This window comes from Rhinolophus sinicus, linkage group LG02 (assembly GCF_036562045.2).
Source record: "Rhinolophus sinicus isolate RSC01 linkage group LG02, ASM3656204v1, whole genome shotgun sequence".
Lineage (NCBI taxonomy): Eukaryota > Metazoa > Chordata > Mammalia > Chiroptera > Rhinolophidae > Rhinolophus > Rhinolophus sinicus.
In genome coordinates this window covers 182,974,592-182,994,099 of record NC_133752.1, presented here as the reverse complement: position 1 = coordinate 182,994,099, position 19,508 = coordinate 182,974,592, and the positions used below count along the sequence as shown (strand labels likewise).

The 19,508-nt window shown below is 39.5% G+C and overlaps 1 protein-coding gene across 5 annotated transcripts in view; it reads right to left on the bottom strand.

The window, feature by feature from the left end:
* Positions 1-5,632: 5,632 nt before the first annotated feature.
* ANO4 (anoctamin 4) overlaps positions 5,633-19,508 on the bottom strand; it is a 354,484-nt gene continuing 340,608 nt past the window's right edge. For 3 of the 5 annotated variants that reach the window (XM_074326212.1, XM_074326210.1, XM_019732196.2), the window contains 4 exons: positions 18,802-18,921; positions 10,378-10,483; positions 8,419-8,614; positions 6,253-6,389 (listed from right to left, as the gene is read on the bottom strand). In XM_074326212.1, coding sequence (XP_074182313.1) covers positions 8,423-8,614; positions 10,378-10,483; positions 18,802-18,921 — 418 coding nt within the window. In that variant the 3' untranslated portion in view covers positions 6,253-6,389; positions 8,419-8,422. Of the gene's footprint in view, positions 6,390-8,418; positions 8,615-10,377; positions 10,484-18,801; positions 18,922-19,508 lie in introns of all 5 variants that reach the window. The other 2 variants (XM_019732194.2, XM_019732195.2) reach the window with 1 other exon arrangement.

The following is a 19,508-nucleotide window of genomic DNA, read 5'->3' as shown; positions in this document are numbered from 1 at the left end:
TACGTAATAGTCAAGGGGATGTAAAGTACAGCATAGGGAATATTGTCAGTAATATTGTAATAACTATGTATGATGTCAGATGATTACTAGATTTATTGGGGTGATCACTTCGTAATCAGGTATATAATGTCTAATCATTGTGTTGTACACCTGAAACCAATATAACATTGTATGTCAACTGTAATTTAAAAAATTAAAAAAATTTTTTTGAAAAGAAAAAAAATTGTAGGAGTCAAGAAATACCTTGTTTCACATGCTGTTGGAAAGGCAAGGGGCTGACTCAAGGAGGCTGTCTATAGGGGCAGTAATCTAGCAGAGAAGAGGTATGTGAGGAGCTTCAGGGGAAAGTATAGTGGCGAGATGATTCATAAAATTTAAGCAATTACCTTCGCCCTCCGTGCTCCTTTGACTCCATTGACGCCTTGGCTCTTTTTCACATTCAAATAATCAGGTCTTTGATGTTTATAACTCATTAAAAGGATGCTTCAGCCAATACCAGAGAAAAGAGGGTTTTCTTGGCATTTGAGTGTCAAATAGGTTAATAAGGATAAAAATATCTTGGAGGGTGAGAGCTAGGTTCTCAGACCCCCTAGAGTAGAAATGGATTCCCAATGTTGGGAGGTTTCGAGGGAAGCAATAAGAGTTAACAGATCTGCGGGTCTTTGAGGAAGGGTCTCTGTATCCTACTCCATGTGCTGGGTCCTGGGATGGCCACAGGAAATCACCATAGATCTGTGAGATTTGAAAAACAACAAACCTGTGCCCCATTTCCTGACTGAGCTTCGAGCCCCAAGACCCCACTAAATACAGAGCTGAGTGATATGTCTGGGCAGGCCTATGGCCTTGGGGTGTTAGAGAGACTTTTCCATGAGCACAGAAGCACAAATTGTTGAATGAGGTGTCCAGGCAAATAGGAATTTAGCCTCACAGTTTCCTACAACCTAGTAGAGTAGAAGAACAGCATGAGGGTCAGGAGGGAAGGTATGGGACTCAGACTACGTTTAGACTGACAACCAAAGATCGTATGGTTTCTGAGCACAGCGTGAACATTATAATCTTGGACAATTTGAAAAAATGTAGGCTGGTGGGGGAGTGGTGATGGGAGGAAGAAATATTCTCTTCTTACAGCAGTAGCCAATCCTTAGCTAAAAATTTATTTCAACCTCTTAATGCTTTTCAGGATCTCTTTCTTAAACATAGACATCCGTGTTCACTGCCGTATTCTTAGACAGAGTCCGGCCCAATAAATGTTTGTTGAATGAATGAATCCATACAATTCCTACCTCTTAGAGTTTTCATCTACCTCTCTGCTTGTATGTTGGTTTTTAAACAAGTGTCACAGGTTTTATTCTCTGGGAAGCAGAGTGTGAGATGGAGTTTGATGTTTATTAAGGAGTGCCTTTGGGATCAACACCTGTGGAAGAAAGATGACAGAAGCAGGTTTTGCCCGAGGTGGAGATTGAGCTGTAATGCAGATCCAAGGACAGTCCCTCACGGAGACTGTGAAGTGAGAAGAGCCCTTCAGCGTTATCCCAAGTTGGGCCAAGATAGCCAGGCTTTCATATTGCTGCCTCAATTAGTCCCTGATGGCTGTCACAGGAAGGGGAATGGTTTTGGACCAGGCGATCCTCTTCGATGAGGCACTCGAGAGGGGATGGAGACAAAGGGGGATCTCAGCCGGGTGCTACAGTGTCCACTTCATTTCAGGGAATGTAAAACACTTGTCCAAGGTCACACACCTTGGATGGATATGAACTTGGTTTTGTCTGACTCCAGAGCCCATAATCTTAATATTTTTGTTCTACTGTACCTGTTGATGTAAGCTCACTCCTAAGTTGGTGAGAGTGGGAGACGGAGTTAGGAGGACTTATTCTCAGGTTTCTGGGCTAATACAAAGTGCAGGTCAAGGTGAACGACCTTTGTGTGGCACTGACCCAATCCTTTACGAAATGCCCAGTGCTGTGTTCAGCTAGGAACCTGCAGTGATGGTGCTTTGTATTGCACATTATGATTAACTGATGACTGCTACAGTTTGAAATTGCTGCCCACCTACCTTTCCACCAGGATGATTGCCTCTAAACTATTATACAGTCAGATAAAAATGATTAAGTTCAGCTTGAAATGGAGAGTATATTAAAGTAATTCAAATTATGGCACATACTGACTAGATCAGTTTTCAGAGTGTTCCCCAACATATAGTGTCAACACCACCTGGGTACTTGTAGTGATTGAAATTCTCAGGCCCACCTGAGACCTTCTGAATCAGAAATGGTGGTGGGATTTTAATCATGTCCAGGGGATTTTAATGCATGCTAGAGGTAGTTTGAGAACTACTGGACTAGGTGATAATGGTAATTATTAGGAAAAACTGAGTTGGGATTAGCAAATAAACTATATAAAATGATTTCTTTAAACATGGTCTGAACATGTACCCTATTTGTTCACAGTATTTGCTTTGCGTGTTGGACCTCAGCCCTTCCAAATGACCACAGCTTCCTAATTAGTGAGATCTGAATTCGTGAAAGTTTAAAATTACATCCTTGGGGACTAACGTCTAGGTAAGCAACTGTGCATAGGCTCCCACTAATAACAGCTTTAGTCCTTACCTCTCCCTACCAGGGTGTTAATGGGATCCAAACTGAGTACATCAAGTATATAAAATCACTCATGTAATGGGGACAGGGTTGAGCAAGACCTCCTTCATTTTTTGTTGAAAATATTATTAAAAAGTGGCATCTAAATCTGACAGTTATTTGGTAATCTGGGGAAATTACTGTGTCCCTGTTGGAAAAAAACAATAGCTGGCAGTTAAATCTGAGGGAGTTTAAGTTCTTCTCTAGAGCAGAAGATTGCGTAAAGAGCCAAGTGCAAGACTTTGGCGGTTAGTTCTATACCAGTCAACTTCGTTTGGGTTTTTGGACGTGTCTGCTGGTAATGTCCTTGGGCCAGTGGGGCTTGCTATCAGGGTCCAGTTTTGGGGCGAGCCCACTGCCCACACTCTGGGGTTGAAAAGAGGTGCCACTGACTGAGAATATTGGGAGGGACAAGTCTGCTGCCTTGGTTCCATGCCCAAGCAAGAATATAGGATGGGGCCCCACAGTTGCCTGGGTGCTCTGGTCAGGCTTACTACATGGTCAGGACTGGGTACTATACTCAGCAGTGAGGCTATGGAGTAGCTTTCCTGCCCTGGGAGGGCAGCAGGACGGGCCCCAGGGCCTATGTGGCTCATGTTTTGGGGACCCAAATTAGGAAAGACTGCACTGAATTCCTGGGCTAGCTCTGCAGCTGAGGAAAGCATGAACTGTGCTCTGTTCCACTGTAAGCAGGACTGTTGCAGGGCTGTGCAGCTGTCAGTGTGCTCTGGTTAGGTTCCCAGGTCAGGCACGTTGAGGAGTATTCAGCAATGAGTGGAGCTACACATTAGTTTTCCTGCCTAGGTGGAAGGGGAGAATTGGCTCCACACCTGGCAAGGCTCTGAGTCTGTGGTCTTGACTCAAGCCAATCCATGTCCCATGTTCCTTGACCAAACAGCCATTGGCTTTGCTCTGCAGTGAATCAACTGTGCCAGCTGTACTCATTGCATGCATGTTGCTGGGCTACACAGCTTCCAGTTGTTCCGGCTGTGACCAGTCTCCAGGGCTGGAAAGGATCTTCCTTGGAGGACCCAAATCAGGCAGACCTGCACCCCGCCAAGTTCCCTGCAGATGAGCAAAGCTATTGGTTGGGACTGCTACTTGGGTACTGCAGGTAGGCTCTCAGTCCACAAAGATGTGAGTGCTGGTGGTAGCAAACCCTTGCCCCCTTCTCCATCACAATCCGATTCCCAGGGGTCAAGTCGTGCCGATTCTCTGGTCATCCTCGTGGGGTGAGACTGAAGAGGGTCTCCCCATCGTGACCCACAATGCTGGGGGAGCTAGATGTCCACACCGGGCTCTCTTTTACCCCTGAAGAAACTGTAGGCTCAAGGAAGTCCTCTTGGCAAGGTGCTATGCCAACCTGGGGAAGGGGCAATGTGGTCGGCATATGGCCGCTCCTCTCACCCTTCCAATGAGGTCTGGTTTGGTCTCTGGTACAGGGGGGTGTTTCCGCCTCACCCGCATGTTCTAGGATTCTGTCAGTGGTGTCTTGTTTTCTTCTTGTGAGGGAGAGCAAAGTTAGGAATGACCTATGTCACCACCTTAGTGTCATTATTCCCAATACTTGAATTCTTAAAAAGTCCCTCAGAAATTCCCCTCTACAGCTTTCTTTGCCTTTCTCCCCCAACAAACCTAAAAACATCAAGATATTCACCACATTCCCTGCACCAAAAACAGGGAAGGTGAATAAGTGCATTCACTGTGCCACTAAAAAGAAACGAAGGAAGAGTGGGTACATTGGAGGGAAGAAAGTGGAAGGGAGAGAGGAAGGAAAGAAATGATTTGTATACTATAAATTTATCAGGAATTGTGATTGCCAGAGACACTTGGAATAGCAAAGGCAGAATTCCACAGACAGAAAAAATTTCTGGCCATGGAGTTGGCTTAGGTTCAGTTTATGTTCAGAGCAGGTAGAAAGTGGCACTTGATAAATGTTCACTTCTTTATCCTGACCGGTGCCTTGAGTGGTCCTCTACTAGTTCTGAATGTTCACAGCCCATTTCAAACCCAAGGTCTCCCTGCCCACCACTCTCTTTGCCCCAAGGAGTAGGAGAGCAGCTATGGATGTATCAAATCCAGGATTTACTGGGTCATGACACTGAGAGTAGAGCTTCGGGCACAGCAAGCAGAAGTTACAATGCTGACTCAGTAGAGCAGCATTGTATCTTTTTTGTCTTTTTGTAACTTCTCTTTGTACTTCCTCTCTTGGGACCTTCCTTGGAAATTCCTCTTCCTGGGACTGGTGTGAAATATTTCACAGACTTATTGGCCAATGATTGAGAAGAAAACTCTGTTAATGGCCTCTTGTCTTTGTTGCAGTAAAGTGTATCTCCTTAGTTTAGGCTCTGCTAGGGTTAGTACTTCACTTCCAGGAACATCAGGTCAGAAGGAGTGCTAGTAAGATGAAACTAAAGAATGGCTGAAGTTCTAGCCGGCCCAAAGCCACTGTGACTGTTGTCATCTGAGGGACGGAAATCAATCAGCTCAGGTGAGCCCACAGCCAAAATGAGAGTGTTTGATGGATGTGGTAATGGGAGACCTCTCCTCTCCCAGCTGGCCTAGGAAAGGTGAAAACATGGTTCAAGGGCAGGTTCTACAATGTCTGGAAGAAGAGTAATTATAACAGGCATTGCTTAGAAACATCATTTCCCCCCAGACAGACAGCCCCTTTCCTCGGATTAGCAGAGTGTACTGGTAGGCAGGATAAGCAAAAGCATTGTAAGTATGATTGGTTATATTTCATATTTCCTCAACAAAGTGTGTCAATAGCATTTCCCAAGCTCTTTGGAGTGATTTCTAATTAGTCGGCTTGGTACCCTAAGAAAGTAGATGGAAAAGATGGGTTAGGAAGAAAAATGTTTCTCTGCAGGGTAAAGTGATTTCTGAGGGGTGTTTGGGAGTGATAGATCTTTCTTTAAAGATCCCACTCTGTTATGGTTCCTCTTATCCTATGAGAAGAAAATACAACAGAATTTCAGAAGACCCAGCTGCAAATATTCCATGTGCATAAATTTATTTTAAATTTTATTGCATCACATTATACAAGCATTAAACATGGCTTCATGTTGATGACTATTTAAATGTGAAAATTCATCATTCATGTCAGTACCTTTTGGCTATTTACAAGTAAGGAATTTTTATGTACTTTATATATCTCTGTATTTGTATGTACATATGTAAGAATACATGACTATACATATGTACACACAGAAATACATCTATGGCCATACACATAGCTATAGATATGTCATATATAATAATTTCCTCAGAAAGATCTGAAATTGAAAAAAAAAGAAAGAAAGGTTGTAAACAGGGTCTTGTTTGTGTTGTTTGGTGACATGGAATTAGGACCATCTGATGACATTCTAGGAATGTGTGTCCCGGTGTCCAGATACCCTTTTTATTAGCCCAGTGTCTGTAAAATTCACATGGGACAGAATGCAAAAAAGGTAGCAAACAGGCTGAAAAACAGGCCCGGTATACAAGTTCCCCTTGGTTTTAAAAACTCGAGATTGTAACTGCCCGTGATGTGCATGCTTGCTTGGTCAAGAATGGTCTATGGATAGATAGCAATTGTGTGCTGGACTGCAACGTGATTTCTCAGGCAGTCGTGTCAGGGTGCCGTCTCCCCTGCTGCTGCAATGTCTGCAACATGCACTGCGGTTGCATTTTAGTCATTCACTTGAATGTGCTTCTGCACAGCCAGGAGAAGTAAACAGAACTCCCATCCTTGGCCTGGAAATGAACTATTACCTGGAAAGAGAAAAGGCATTAAAATCCTATGACACGATGGCTTAAGGACACAATTGTGCAATGGTGTGTACTTACCATGAAACAAAGGCATTCATAGAATTTGTAACCCCAAACGGAGTCACATATGGTCTACATATTATTGTGCCTACTTTACGGGTGAACAGACTGAGTCAGAGAGGCAGTCTGAAGCAAGGGGCCATCCTGCCAATTGTTAGGGGAATAGAAACAGACAGGCAAACATTGCTTTTCATCAAAAATGAGAAATGGCCCCATTACAGAGAAAGCAGCCCATAACGATGAGGCCAAGAAGAAACTCCCAATTGTTACTGGTCCTACAGCCCAGCAGCCCAGAGGTGTGGATAATGCCACAGCTGCCCTTGGTCTCCGGCCACTGGAGCTCCCAGGACCAATTCTCTTCACTAATGTCTGCCTCCTACCCAACCAAAGCTGTCTGGATAGTCAGCTTTCTCCTCCGAAGGCTGACCAGAGCCAGAGAAGAGGTGATCAGAATGGGGCCAAGGGCCAGGGGCTTGGAACAAATTACAGGATCCCAGAAGGTTAAAGCACGACAGGCTTTTAAAGTCTTCTTCACTCCCTTACTTTTGCAAACGTGGCCATAGAATCCACATGAATGTTCAACCCCAGGTCATATAGACAGAGAATGGAAAAGCTAGGTTTAGAATTGGGTGGACTACAACACAATGCTTAGCAACAATAGAAATCCCATATAGTATTCCATAGCATTTCATCATCTCGTAAATGCAGTGCCTATTTGAGCTGAGTATTAGTTCTTAATAAGCGGGCTCAGAAAAATTAAGTAATTTTCCCAAAGTCACACAACCAAATGGCAGATCTAGGGAAGAGTAAAATTACTAAGTAGCAAAACATTTCTCGCCTTTAGGGAAAACAAAGTCTACTCTGGAATTGAGGGTATGGCCAGTGTTCAAACTCTATCTACCACTGTGATCGCTGTGAGCCTGGGGTCTAGGTGATTCCCAAGTCCACCCTCATATCCAACTTATAATAACCTCCTGGACTCTTATCACAGACCTGGCTTTTAGAGGCTGAATTGGAGAAAATGTTTTCAAAGTTAGACTTCAAACAAGCAGAAAGAGAGAAAGGAAGGGATAGGAAGGCAAAAGAAATGCTACACATTATTAGATTCACAGAGTGTTAAACTGCTCATCTAATCATTCTGTCACCGAGGGAACTGAGGCCCAGAGAAGGTAAATGACTTATCCAAGGACACACAGCTAGTAATTGACTTGCCAGACAGAAGGTTTCTGAACTTTTAGATAAGACATGTGAGAACATGATGGAACTTCCTTACAATGTTTTTAGCCTATCTCCAGCCAAACTTTATTATTGAATGTGCATTTAATGGGTGCCATGTGCTAACTAGTTTGGAGAATAAAATTGCCATCCATGGAGTCTTTTCTAAAGATGCTTACAACTGTGCGGGGAAAGCCTGGTAACTATTTGAAAATTATAAATTAGCAATACAGATCAATATATATCACTACATGCACGGATGCAATCACCAGAGACTTTTACAAGGACTAAAGTCTGAGTGGGCTGATGAGTCTGGGGAAAACTTCTTAGAGGGTATGGCATGACTGGATCAGCCTGGGAGGAAACAATAAATAGACGATGGAGGGAGGGCCATCTTAGATAAGATGAACAGGTGACTTTAACCAGAAAAATGGGACATGTTGCCCTGGGGATATTATTAAAGTGAATAGCCAGGCTGGGGAAGAAGGAAGAGGAATGTTGATTGCAGGTAACACTAGGCCCACTCAGGAACGCTTGACGCCCGGCCAGAGCCTGGCAAGGAGGCAAAGAAGAGCTGCAGGAGGGCGTGTGATGGGAAGATCAAGTTAAATTTGCGATTAAAGTAGGAAACAGGCTGCTTTTGGAAGCTACTCAGGAGTAATTTTGATTCCTATCCATAGAACAATAGCAAGCTTTGGCTTAAGGCACCCTCTCCCACGTGGAGAGGTTTCAGACCAGGAGCACACCTCTCACCTACCTGGTCATGGCCACTCATTGTGGTGAGCTTTTCCATTTTTCTTCCTCTCCTTCCGTTCCTTCTGCAGACGCTCTAGCTCTGCTTCATACATCATCTCCTGAATCAAGTACTTTTCTCTTCTCATTCGATCTCTTAGATCTTTTGGGAGGTCTGGGATCAGATACGAAATGAGGTGCTTTATACAAAACACGAGGTGCTAAAAACACAGAGAATACAACAGAGTCAGGTCTATTGTCCATCCTTAGCTGTTAAGAACTCTGGGTATTGGTTCAAGAACTCCTCTTACTCCAGCAACACGGACTGTCTGGAGTGTCTGGAAAGTGGGATGAGGCCAGGGGAGGTGTGTGTAAGGAAGGATCTCAAGGATAGATGAAAACTGAATGTGGTCTGATGGTACCACATAGGAAATGAGAAGAGGGGTCATAAAAGGAAGCGGAGAAGGAATGGTTGAAGAACGCAAAGGACACCCAGAAGAACGCATACTGTAGAATCAGAAAACCCAGGTTTGAATCCCAGCTCGGTAGCTTTTACTACTTAAGAGCTGTTGGTCTACCTGAGGATAAGTCACCTGGGCCTCAATTTGCTCATCTATAAAATGGGTATTATTGTGAAAATTATAAGAAAATGTTTAAAGATGATTTGTAGATTGTTAAACGGTCTGCTACTCTGGATTGCAAGAATTATCAATGGGCCTAGGGAAGTGAATGTTCAGGAAGAAACTTTTTTTCTTTTTTTATGGGGGGCAAACTGCCACAAATTCTTTACCTGAAATACTAACAGCTGAAACTCTAGAATCACTGTCACTTCTGTTCATCTATATGATGGTGACTGATAAAGTACCAGAAGACAATTTAAAGTCCCTTACAATTCTAAAGTATTAAATAATGATTAATCATGTCCAAATGACACCATTAAGTATTCTTAACTTTATTGAAAACTTGGTATATTTGGTGACTCAGGGATAGCTTATGATCCTGCTAATTAAGAGGATTTTCTATATATTTCTAGTATTTTAAAAATAGCTTACAAACAATAAGTTGAAAAGGAAAGTTCTACTTGATAAGTCAAATAATAATGCAATCCTGTTTCTATTTTGTCTGAAAAACTTGAAGACAGTGATGGGTTAAAATTTCTTTAAAGAGGGACTGAGCCATTTGATAAGTTAACTGCCAGGGAAGAGCAGCTTAATATTGTTTTCTACTGGTTTTCCGGAGTGAAGGGGAAAAAAAAAAAGTGAAGGAATAGGAATAGTTTCAAAGAGGTTAGGAAGCTTCTGGAACAAGTCAAAAGTCAGCCTTGGCTTGCATTAATTTGGCTTTAATATATGTGACAGGAGGTACAATTTCTATGAGTATAGTTATAGACATGCGAACTATTTTTAGCAGCAATGTTCTTAAAGACTAAAAGATAATAGATAATATATTTCTATTGACACATACTTCATGCAATGACTAGGCAGATTATACTTTCTAAGTCTACTTTGAGTCTTAGATGATGAATACCTATTTGTGTGCTTGAGCGTAAGTAATGTCATGATGACTGATACACAAGGCTACCACCTGTAATACCCAGTTCGACCCTTTCCAAACTGCGGTCCTGGAACTCCTGCAGCAGTACTGTCTTGGGGGCTTGTGAAAAGCCAAGTGCAGACATGATGCATGAGAATCTCTAGGAGTTGGATGAAAAACCAGCAATTTTCCAAAAGTTTAAGAATCAATGCTCTAGAATATTAAATTTAGGACCAGTGATTCCTGACTTATGCATCAAAAATCAATAATGGACTTCCAAATATTTCTTGGACAATTCAAGAACTTTAAGGAAAAGAGATTACATAACATTACTATACTACTTTTGGACATAAATAATCCCATTGAAAGTTCTCATAACTTATGTTTATTCATTACTTTTAGTTACTTCATTATGTCAAAGGATATAACGGAATGGGTTGAGAAAACTTACCTCAAACACAATGATAAAAGCCAGCCGCGCTGCTAGGACATGCCAGAACTGCAGTGTGTAGCCGTAGGGCACCAGTGAATGAGGGGGGTCACGGTAGTCTCGGTACCTATAAATATACAGGAGAATGTTACATTCCAAACTGTGCTTTTCCTGACTCCCGAATCTCTTTTCTTCCCGCTATGTAGTCCTTATGCATGGGAGAAAAGTTTAGAAAGCTTCCGTATACTAGATATCTGTTGTTTTGCTTGTCCAGTATTTCTCCTCCTGATAAAAGAATATCTCTTCTTCTCCGGGGAATCATCTGTGTGAATTAGGCAGGGCTTGCCCCCTCCCCTCAGAAGGTGAGCCAGACTGGATCAGTGACACTCGTCACCAGGACTTCAGCTAGAATGATCACTTAGTGACTTATCACTCAGCCCACAGAAGGTAAAAGCCTGGAGCTCCTGGTGGCCACCACACACTGTGTGGAGAGAATGAAGTCGACAGAGCAGAGCAGAGCCAGCAGAGGGGCAGTGCCCTGATGACACGGCTAGAGGTTTGGGATCTAGCTGCTACTAACGTTACTATCTCCCCTCCAACTACCAGTTACCTGAACCAATGACTTTCTTTTTGTTTAAGTCAGTTTATACTGGATGTCTGTCACGTTCCACTGAAGAGTCCTCCCTAATGCATCAACAACAGTAACTTCTGAGTCGGCATCAAATTCCACAAATGTTTGTTGAACATCTACTAGGGGCCAAACACTATCCTAAGAACTTAAATCCATGTGGCTCCATTTTATCCTTATCATACCGTTACTATTATCACAGGTGGGAAAACTGGAAAGTTTTCATGTTTTGAATCCAGAGTTCTTTTAATTAGCTCTAGAAATGTGAAAAGATCTGGAAATATTGGTTATTCCAACAGTTATGCTGTTGGACATACCAAGTTCTCTTGTTTGAATAAAAATTATGATTACCCAGGTTCTCATTTAAGATAGTACCTGACCTCAAGGTCAGCACTAATTTGCATATGGGGATACAGGATACGCATAATTCCTATGCAGAGTATCTTTGAAAAGTTATCAAGGATTACAAAAATATGAGCGGTCATTATCATCATCATCACAGTCATCTAAATTACTAGCGTCTATGGGATGTAATAATGTATCATGATTATTTTATGAGTAAAGTGTTATTTATGATGAGTACCTGGTGACAAACTTAAGAATGAATCTGTTAGTGTCTTCAAACTATTGGTTCTCGCTCTGATAATGAGGATTAGGTAATCATCCAAACCACTGTTGTTTCTAATACATTGTTACATAATCTGTTCCTGTCATAGGTCCAGTAATAATGACTGGAATTTTAGGGAGAAACATTTATTCAGAACTGAAAGTTTGCGTGGACTATTCTAGCTTCCTTTTACTTTTTGCATAGCACAGCTAGCCAAGAACCAGAAAATGTTCTCTGCAATTATGATAACAAATATAATTCTTTTGCTCGTATTTTACTATGTTTATGTCAAATACAGTCCAAGTAAATATTCCAGAAGAAAAATAGCAGTATACTTCTTATTACATATATTGCTGATTTTTAGACAAAAGTATATTTATAAGAAGAGAGAACCTGAACTGTTTCAAGAGTCACCTTCATTGATTCCTTAAACATTTTACGCAATGGTGTTCACTAAAACAAGAAATTCTTTTCAGGACCCACTGGTCCTATTTCTGCTCTTGTCTTTTGCCTTTTGTTTTGACTGTTCCATCTCCTAGCTTCTCAGACCTGTTCGGCTTTCCATTTGAAGAATTTTGACAAATCTCTTATTCCCCAGATCCCTTCTAAATTCACTGGGCGGAATATCATGGTTTTTTCCCTTGACCTTGCAGACCATTTTTTCTTGACTATTTCCAGAAAATACAATATAGATGCATCATTCTTAAAATTCCTGTTACAAATTCATAGCAAATAAATGAATTCATGTATTCAGCTGAATAAATTAGAACACATCAACTATAAAGAACCGTTAAATATAAGTATGAAAAATAGAAAGATGAAATACTTTTTTAGGGCTCAATGATGAAAGGAGATAATCTAACACGATGATTCTATTTGTAAAATTGTACGTGTATAATATGCAAAGTGAAAACAGTTGTTTTTAGTTGGCAATTTGAAATTTTAACTTATGGATTTTTAGTATTTTAAAAATTAATGTTCTTTACCTGGTTTCTTTTCAACAGTAAAAACCACTTATACTTATGGCTATAGTGACTTGGCTACATTTTCAGATATTTTCTATGTAAGGATCAAGTTATTGAGAATCTGTGTCTACTTCTTATGCCCATGTGCAGTGTATGTCCATCTGTGCGTCCATCACAGACCCTGCTAAACCAAACCAGAGGAAAACAATGTGCTTATCCTGGCACTTTTGTTCTGAGAGCAACACTCAGATGTAAAATTCTGAAGAAATTTCACTTTTCAGATGCAGCAGGTTTCTGGCCTTCCTACTCTCTTAAATCATTGTACCGTCAAGTTTCTCTCTAGAAAATTTTTTATTGCTACCCTAAAGAAATTACACTCAGTGGTGCCAATGAGTTTGGATGTCTGTCTCCAGAATTATGTACTGGAAAGCACACTGGAACCAAGTTTGGGCTTCACCTGACTAACAGGATCTTGGATAATTCATGAAGCTTCTCTGGACAGCGGTTTTTCCTTATCAACAAAATTAGGGTCTCCGTCTCACCCTCCTCTAAACTCTTGGACTCTCACTCTTATCGTGTGTGAGTCTGTAGACGACTGTGGCAAGTGAAGCTCTCAGTTGACGCTCCAGCCTACCCCTGACCCCGCTGGCTTTTTCCGTGAGGCAGAGGATTGAGGGAGGGCCATGCTCAGGTGTCACTTGTGCTCTGAGTCTCCGTTTTTTATGCAGGGCTATTTATTTGCATAATGACTGGCTACATGTTCCCTGGCACTTGTACAAAGAAAACACTTCCCTGTCCTCCTGTAGGAACAACGAGGAAGCCCAGCTTCAAAGCCAATTAAATCAAAGTTTTATTCCTCTAATCTTTTAGTCTAGTCACTTCAAAGACACTAAATCATCTGGTAGCATTCATGTTTGGAGGACTTTTTTTCAAGTGAGTCCGAGTTGTCCTCAGAAAGTAGTAACACTTTTAAATTCTTGTCTTCAATTTTACATGTGGGAAAAGTGGGATGTTCCCTTTTGACTTAGTGTATTCTCTAGAGCTACTTTTACTTCTCAGGAAGTGGCTGATTGGCGTAGAAACATTTTTCTAGGACCAGGTATAGTTAATTCATACCTCGTTTTAAATCGGGAAAATAAAAGTGTACGTATATCTGAAAAAATGATAAGTGAACCTCATGTAACCCCGGTCCAAGTTAAAAGACCTAGCACATGGTGAGTAGCTGAGAAATGCCTCACTGGCAACCCCAGACACCCTGGGAAGTAGTAATTTTATGCTTTTGCTGTAGTAATTTTCCTGTAGTAATTTTCTGCTTTTCTTTATAGTTTTACTACTTATGCAAGTGTTCCTAAATAAAATAGTGCTTAGTTCTGCATGCTTTGAACTCTATATAAATGAAATCATATTGTATGCATTATTTGGGATTACATCTTTATTATTCAATTTATTGTTGAATGCTCAATTCTATTCCATTTTCTATTTATCTGTTCCCTGTGACAACACTACAGTGATTGATTCCTATAATTTTGTAATATGTCTAAGGTAAATCTCCACCTCGTTATTATTCTTCCAAAGTGTCTTGACTCTTCTTATCCTTTGCATTTCTATATAACGTTATTTTGACCCTTAGGTCAACAGAATTGACTTAATCATAAGTCTTAATTTTTTTATAAGTAACCTTATCGGCCTATTCATATTCTTATTTTTTTCTAATTTTTACATTTATTTAATATTCTAATAATATAATGAACTCTCATAAATCTACCATTGACCCAAGAATTAGAACATGACCAGTAGCTTACAGCTACCTCTGTGTTCCTCCATCTTGTACCTTGCTTCTCCCATCTTGAGTTTCATTTTTATAGTTATATATATTTATGTATGTATATGCATATTCATTTGTCTGAATATTATACTGTGTAGCTTTGTTTGTTTTTGAAATTTCTAGAAAGGATATTATACGGTATGTAGTCTTCTGAGGCTTGCTTTTTTCACTATCATGCTACTATGATTCATCCATGCTGCTTCATGTAGCTAATTTATTTCCACTGCTATAAAACAGACCATACTATGAATATATTATTGTTGTTTTATGCAGTGTATGTTTAGATTTATACTTACAGGGTGGTCATTTCTCTCTTTTCTTTCAACTCCTCTAACCATGTAAGGCCTTGAAAAACAAAGCTCAAGTCTATCCAATTCAGCAAATGCCCGTTGGGTAAAAGTTGACTGCAATACTCTGCTACCACTCTGGGTTCTGCCTTTATTTATTGTTAAATTTTTTTTCCTGTGACGAGAACTTTTAAGATCTACTCCCTTAGCAACTTTTGAATATGCAATACAGCATTGTTAACTGTAGCCAGCATGCTATGCATTACATACTCAAGACTTATTTTATTACTGGAAATTTGTACATTTTGACCTCCTTCACATTTTGCCCAGCCCCACCCCCAGCCTTTGGTAACTACCAATCTGTTCTCTGAATCCATGAGTTTGAATTTTTGTTTGTTTTCAGATTCCACATACAAGTGAGATCATACAATATTTGTTTTTCTCTGTCTGACTTATTTCACTTAGCATAATGCCCTCAGGTTCCATCTATTTTGTCACAAATGGCAGGATTTCCTTCTATTTTATGGCTGAGTAATATTCCATTTGTGTGTGTGTGTGTGTGTGTGTGTGTGTGTGTATCTCACATTTTCTTTATCTGTTCATTCATCAATAGTCACTTAGGTTGTTTCTATGTCTTGGATATCGTAAATAATGCTGCAATAAATATGGGGGTGTACATATCTTTCTGACATAGTTTTTGTTTCCTTCAGAAAAATACCCAGAAGGAGAATTGCTGGTTCATATGGTAGTTCTATTTTTAATTTTTTGAGAAACCTCCATACTATTTCTATAGTGACTGTACCAATTTACATTCGTACCAACAGTGCACAAGGATTCCCTTTACTCCACATCTTCACCAACACTAATGATATTTTTCATCATTTTAAATTAAATTTATTGGGATAGCATTAATAAAATTATATAGGTTTCAAGTGTACAATTCTATAATACATCATCTGTATATTGCATTGTGTGTTCACCACCCAGAGTCAGTTCTCCTTCTATCACCATATATTTGATCCCCTTTATCCTCTTCTATCCCCCACCCTCTTACCCTCTAGTAAAGACCATACTGTTGTCTGTGTTTTTGTTTGTTTGTTTTTCTTGTTCATTTATTGCTTTCAGTGTTATATCCCACATATGAGTGAAATCAATATGGTTCTTGACTTTTTTTGTCTGACTTATTTTGCTTAGTATGATAATATCAAGATCCATCCATATTGTCGCAAACGGCAGTATTTTGTCTTTTCTTTTCTTGTGGCTGAGTAATATCCCATTGTACATATGTACCATATCTTCTTTATGCAATCATCTATCAAAGGATACTTTGGTTGTTTCCATGTCTTGTCTTTTTGATAATAGTCATTCTAATAGATGTGAGGTGGTATTTCATTGTGATTTTGATTTACATTTCCCTGATGATTAGTGATGAACATCTTTTCATGTACCTGTTGGCTATCTGTATGCCTTCTTTGGAGAAATGTCTATTTTTTTTTAAAGTCCCATTTTAAAATTTGATTACTTTTTTGCTATTGAATTGTATGAGTTCTTTATATACTTTGGATGTTAACCCCTTATCAGATATATGATTTACAAGTAGTTTCTCCCATTTTGTAGGTAGCCTTTTCATTTTGTTGATGGTTTCATTTGCTGTGCAGAAGTTTTTTAGTTTGATATAGTCCCACTTGTCTATTTTCCTTTTGTTGCCTTTCTTTTGGTGTCAGATTCAAGAAATCATCACCAAGACCAATATTAAGGAGATTACCACCTAAGTTTATTTCTAAGAATTTTATGGTTTCAGGTTTTATGTTCAAATCTTTAATCCATTTTGAGTTGATTTTTGTGTATAGTATAAGACATGGTTTAGTTTCATTCTTTTTTATGTGGCTGTCCGGTTTTTCCAAAACCATTTATCCAAGAGACTGTCTTTTCCCATTGTATATTCTTGGCTCCTTTTTCATAAATAAATTGACCATATGTGAATTTTTGACCATTTATTTCTGGGCCCCCTATTCTGTTTCATTGATCTGTATGTTTTTATGCTAATACCATACTGGTTTGATTACTACAGCTTTGTAATATAGTTTGAAATAAGAAAGTGTGATGCTTCCAGCTTTGTTCTTCTTTGTTCTCATAACATTGCTCTGGCTATTTTAGCTCTTTTGTATTTCCATACAAATTTTAGGATTGTTTGTTGTATTTCTGTAAAAAAATTCCATTAGAGTTCTGATAGGGATTACATTGAATCTGTAGATTTCTTGGGGTAGTATGGACATTTGAAAAATTATTTCCTCCAATGCATGAACATGGGATATCTTTCCATTTATTTGTGTCTTCAATTTTATTAATCAGTGTCTTATAGTTTTCAATGTATAGGTCTTTCATCATCTTGGCTAAATTTACTCCTAAGTCGTTCATTCTATTTGGTGCAATTGTAAATGGGATTGTTTTCTTAATTTCTTTGATAGTTTGTTATTAGTTGTAGAAACACAACTGCTTTTTGTATATTGATTTTCTATCTGCAACTTTACTGAATTTGTTTTTTAATTCTAACAGGTTTTTGGTAGAGCCTTTAGGGTTTTCTATGTATAATATATCATCTGCAAATAGTGACAGTTTTACTTCTTCTTTTCTGATTTGCATGACTTTTCTTTTTCTTGCCTAATTGCTCTAGCTAGGACTTTCAGTAATATGTTGAATAAAAGTGGCAAGATTAGGCCTCCTTGTCTTTTTTCTGATCTTAGAGAAAAAGCTTTCAGTTTTCACTATTGAGTATGACATGAGCTGTGGGCTTGCTTGGTAACCACAAGCGCAAACCTATAGTAGATACACAAAAGATAAAAGGAAAGGAATCTAAGCATACCATTAAAGAAGAGTTATCAAACCCCAAAGGAAGAGAGCAAGAGAACAAAGTAATAGAGAGGAACTACAAAACAGCCAGACAACAATTAAGTATACATTTATCAATAACTACTTTGAATGTAAGTGAACAAAATTCTCCAATCAAAAGACATAGAGTGGCTACCAATTTGTGCTTTCTAATCCCCTCACCTTCTCCCTCATCATACGATGTCAGAGGAGTAGTAGATTGGGGGGTAGGGGGTTATCACTTTGTGAAGAGTGTAAATGTCTAACTATTACATTGTTTTTTACACCTGAAACTAAAAAAAAAAAAAAAAAAGGACATAGAATGACTGAATGACTAAGAAAATAAGACCCATCTATATGCTTGTGATTACCATGAGGCTTACATATAACAACTTGTATTTATAAGTCTATTTTAAGTTGATAACTTAAGTTCATTTGCATTCTAAAGCTCTACATTTTTACTCTCCTGCCATGTTTTGTTTTTGATGTCACAGTTTGCATCTTTTTAGCTTATGTATCCCTTATGCAATTATTGTAGTTATAACTAGTTTTTCTACTTTGGTCTTTTACCCTTCATACTAGCTTTGTAAGTGATTATTTCACTACCTTTTCTACATATTTACCTTTACCAGTGAGATTTATAGTTTCATAGGTTTTCATATTACCAATTAGCACCTTTTTGTTTCAGCTGGGAGCAGTCCCTTTAACATTTCTTGTAAGGCTGGTCTAGACATGATGAGCTCCTTTTAGCTTTGCTTGTCTGGAAAACTCTTGATCTCTCCTTCAATTCTGAAGGACAATTCTGCCAAAGAGAGTATTCTTGGCTGGAGGTTTATTTCTTTCAAATCTTTGACTATCTCGTGTCACTCCTTTCTGGCCTGCAGTTTCTGCTGAAAAATTTGTTGATAGTCTTATTAGGGTTCCCTTGTATGTAACAAGTTGTTTTTCTCTTTCTGCTTTTAATATTCTCTCCTTGTCTTTAATTTTTGACACTTTAATTATAATATCTTGGTGCAGGTCACTTTGGATTCCTCTTATTTGGAATTCTATAGGCTTCCTGGACCTGGATGTCAGGGTTCCGTCCTCAGAGATTGTTTTAATTAGTCTTGGCAACAGCCTGGTCAAGGGGAGATTTTAAAATTCTACAGGGGATTTTAATGCATATTAAGGTTGAGAACCACTGCTTTAAACCAAGTCAGTCAGAAAGGGCTGAGCTCTCCCCATGGCAGAGCCAGCCCATCTTAGGCTAAGAGTGTCAAGCTCACCTGCAGTACTTGAGAGGAGTCCCCGAGAACTCACTGCCATCAGACTCAGGCTCGGATCGATTCTCAAAGTCGGAAATTCGAAACACAGACAAGCTGGCATTCACATAGCCAACCATGCACCTGAAATAGGAAGGATATTCTATAATTAGAACCCCAATCACCTCGGCATCCAATTCACTAAAGGCTGTACTTTCTAGAATTTCCTGCAGTTGTTAAGTGTCCTTAGCTGACCCTGCCTTGTCACAAGCACTCAAGTTAGGATACACTGAAAAACCCTGGGGGTGTTGAATCAGAAACAAGTCATTTCTTTTGTTCTAGTCCTTCTTGTGCAGAATCATCATACAGAAAATCATTACCCCCCAAAATGCTTCAGTGCAATAGATGAAAGACAGCATTGCTTAACCAGCATAAATTATAGGTAAGTCACTGCTTCTTTCATCGATGACATACACACAGAGAGATGATACACATGCCCATATAAACACATTACTTCATTAATCAATATCTATGCTCTCTCATAATGCCCTTAATACGATCGGTGTGAATATAGTGCTCTCTGTCCAACGCACATCCCATGCTACAGTTACGCTAGACTATATTCCCTGCATGTACCTTATGCTTTCATGCCTGTGCTCAGGTTGTTTTTTCTGATGGGATTTCCTACTAATTTCTTTCTTTTAAAAATAATTTTTCCCCCTTCTTTCGCC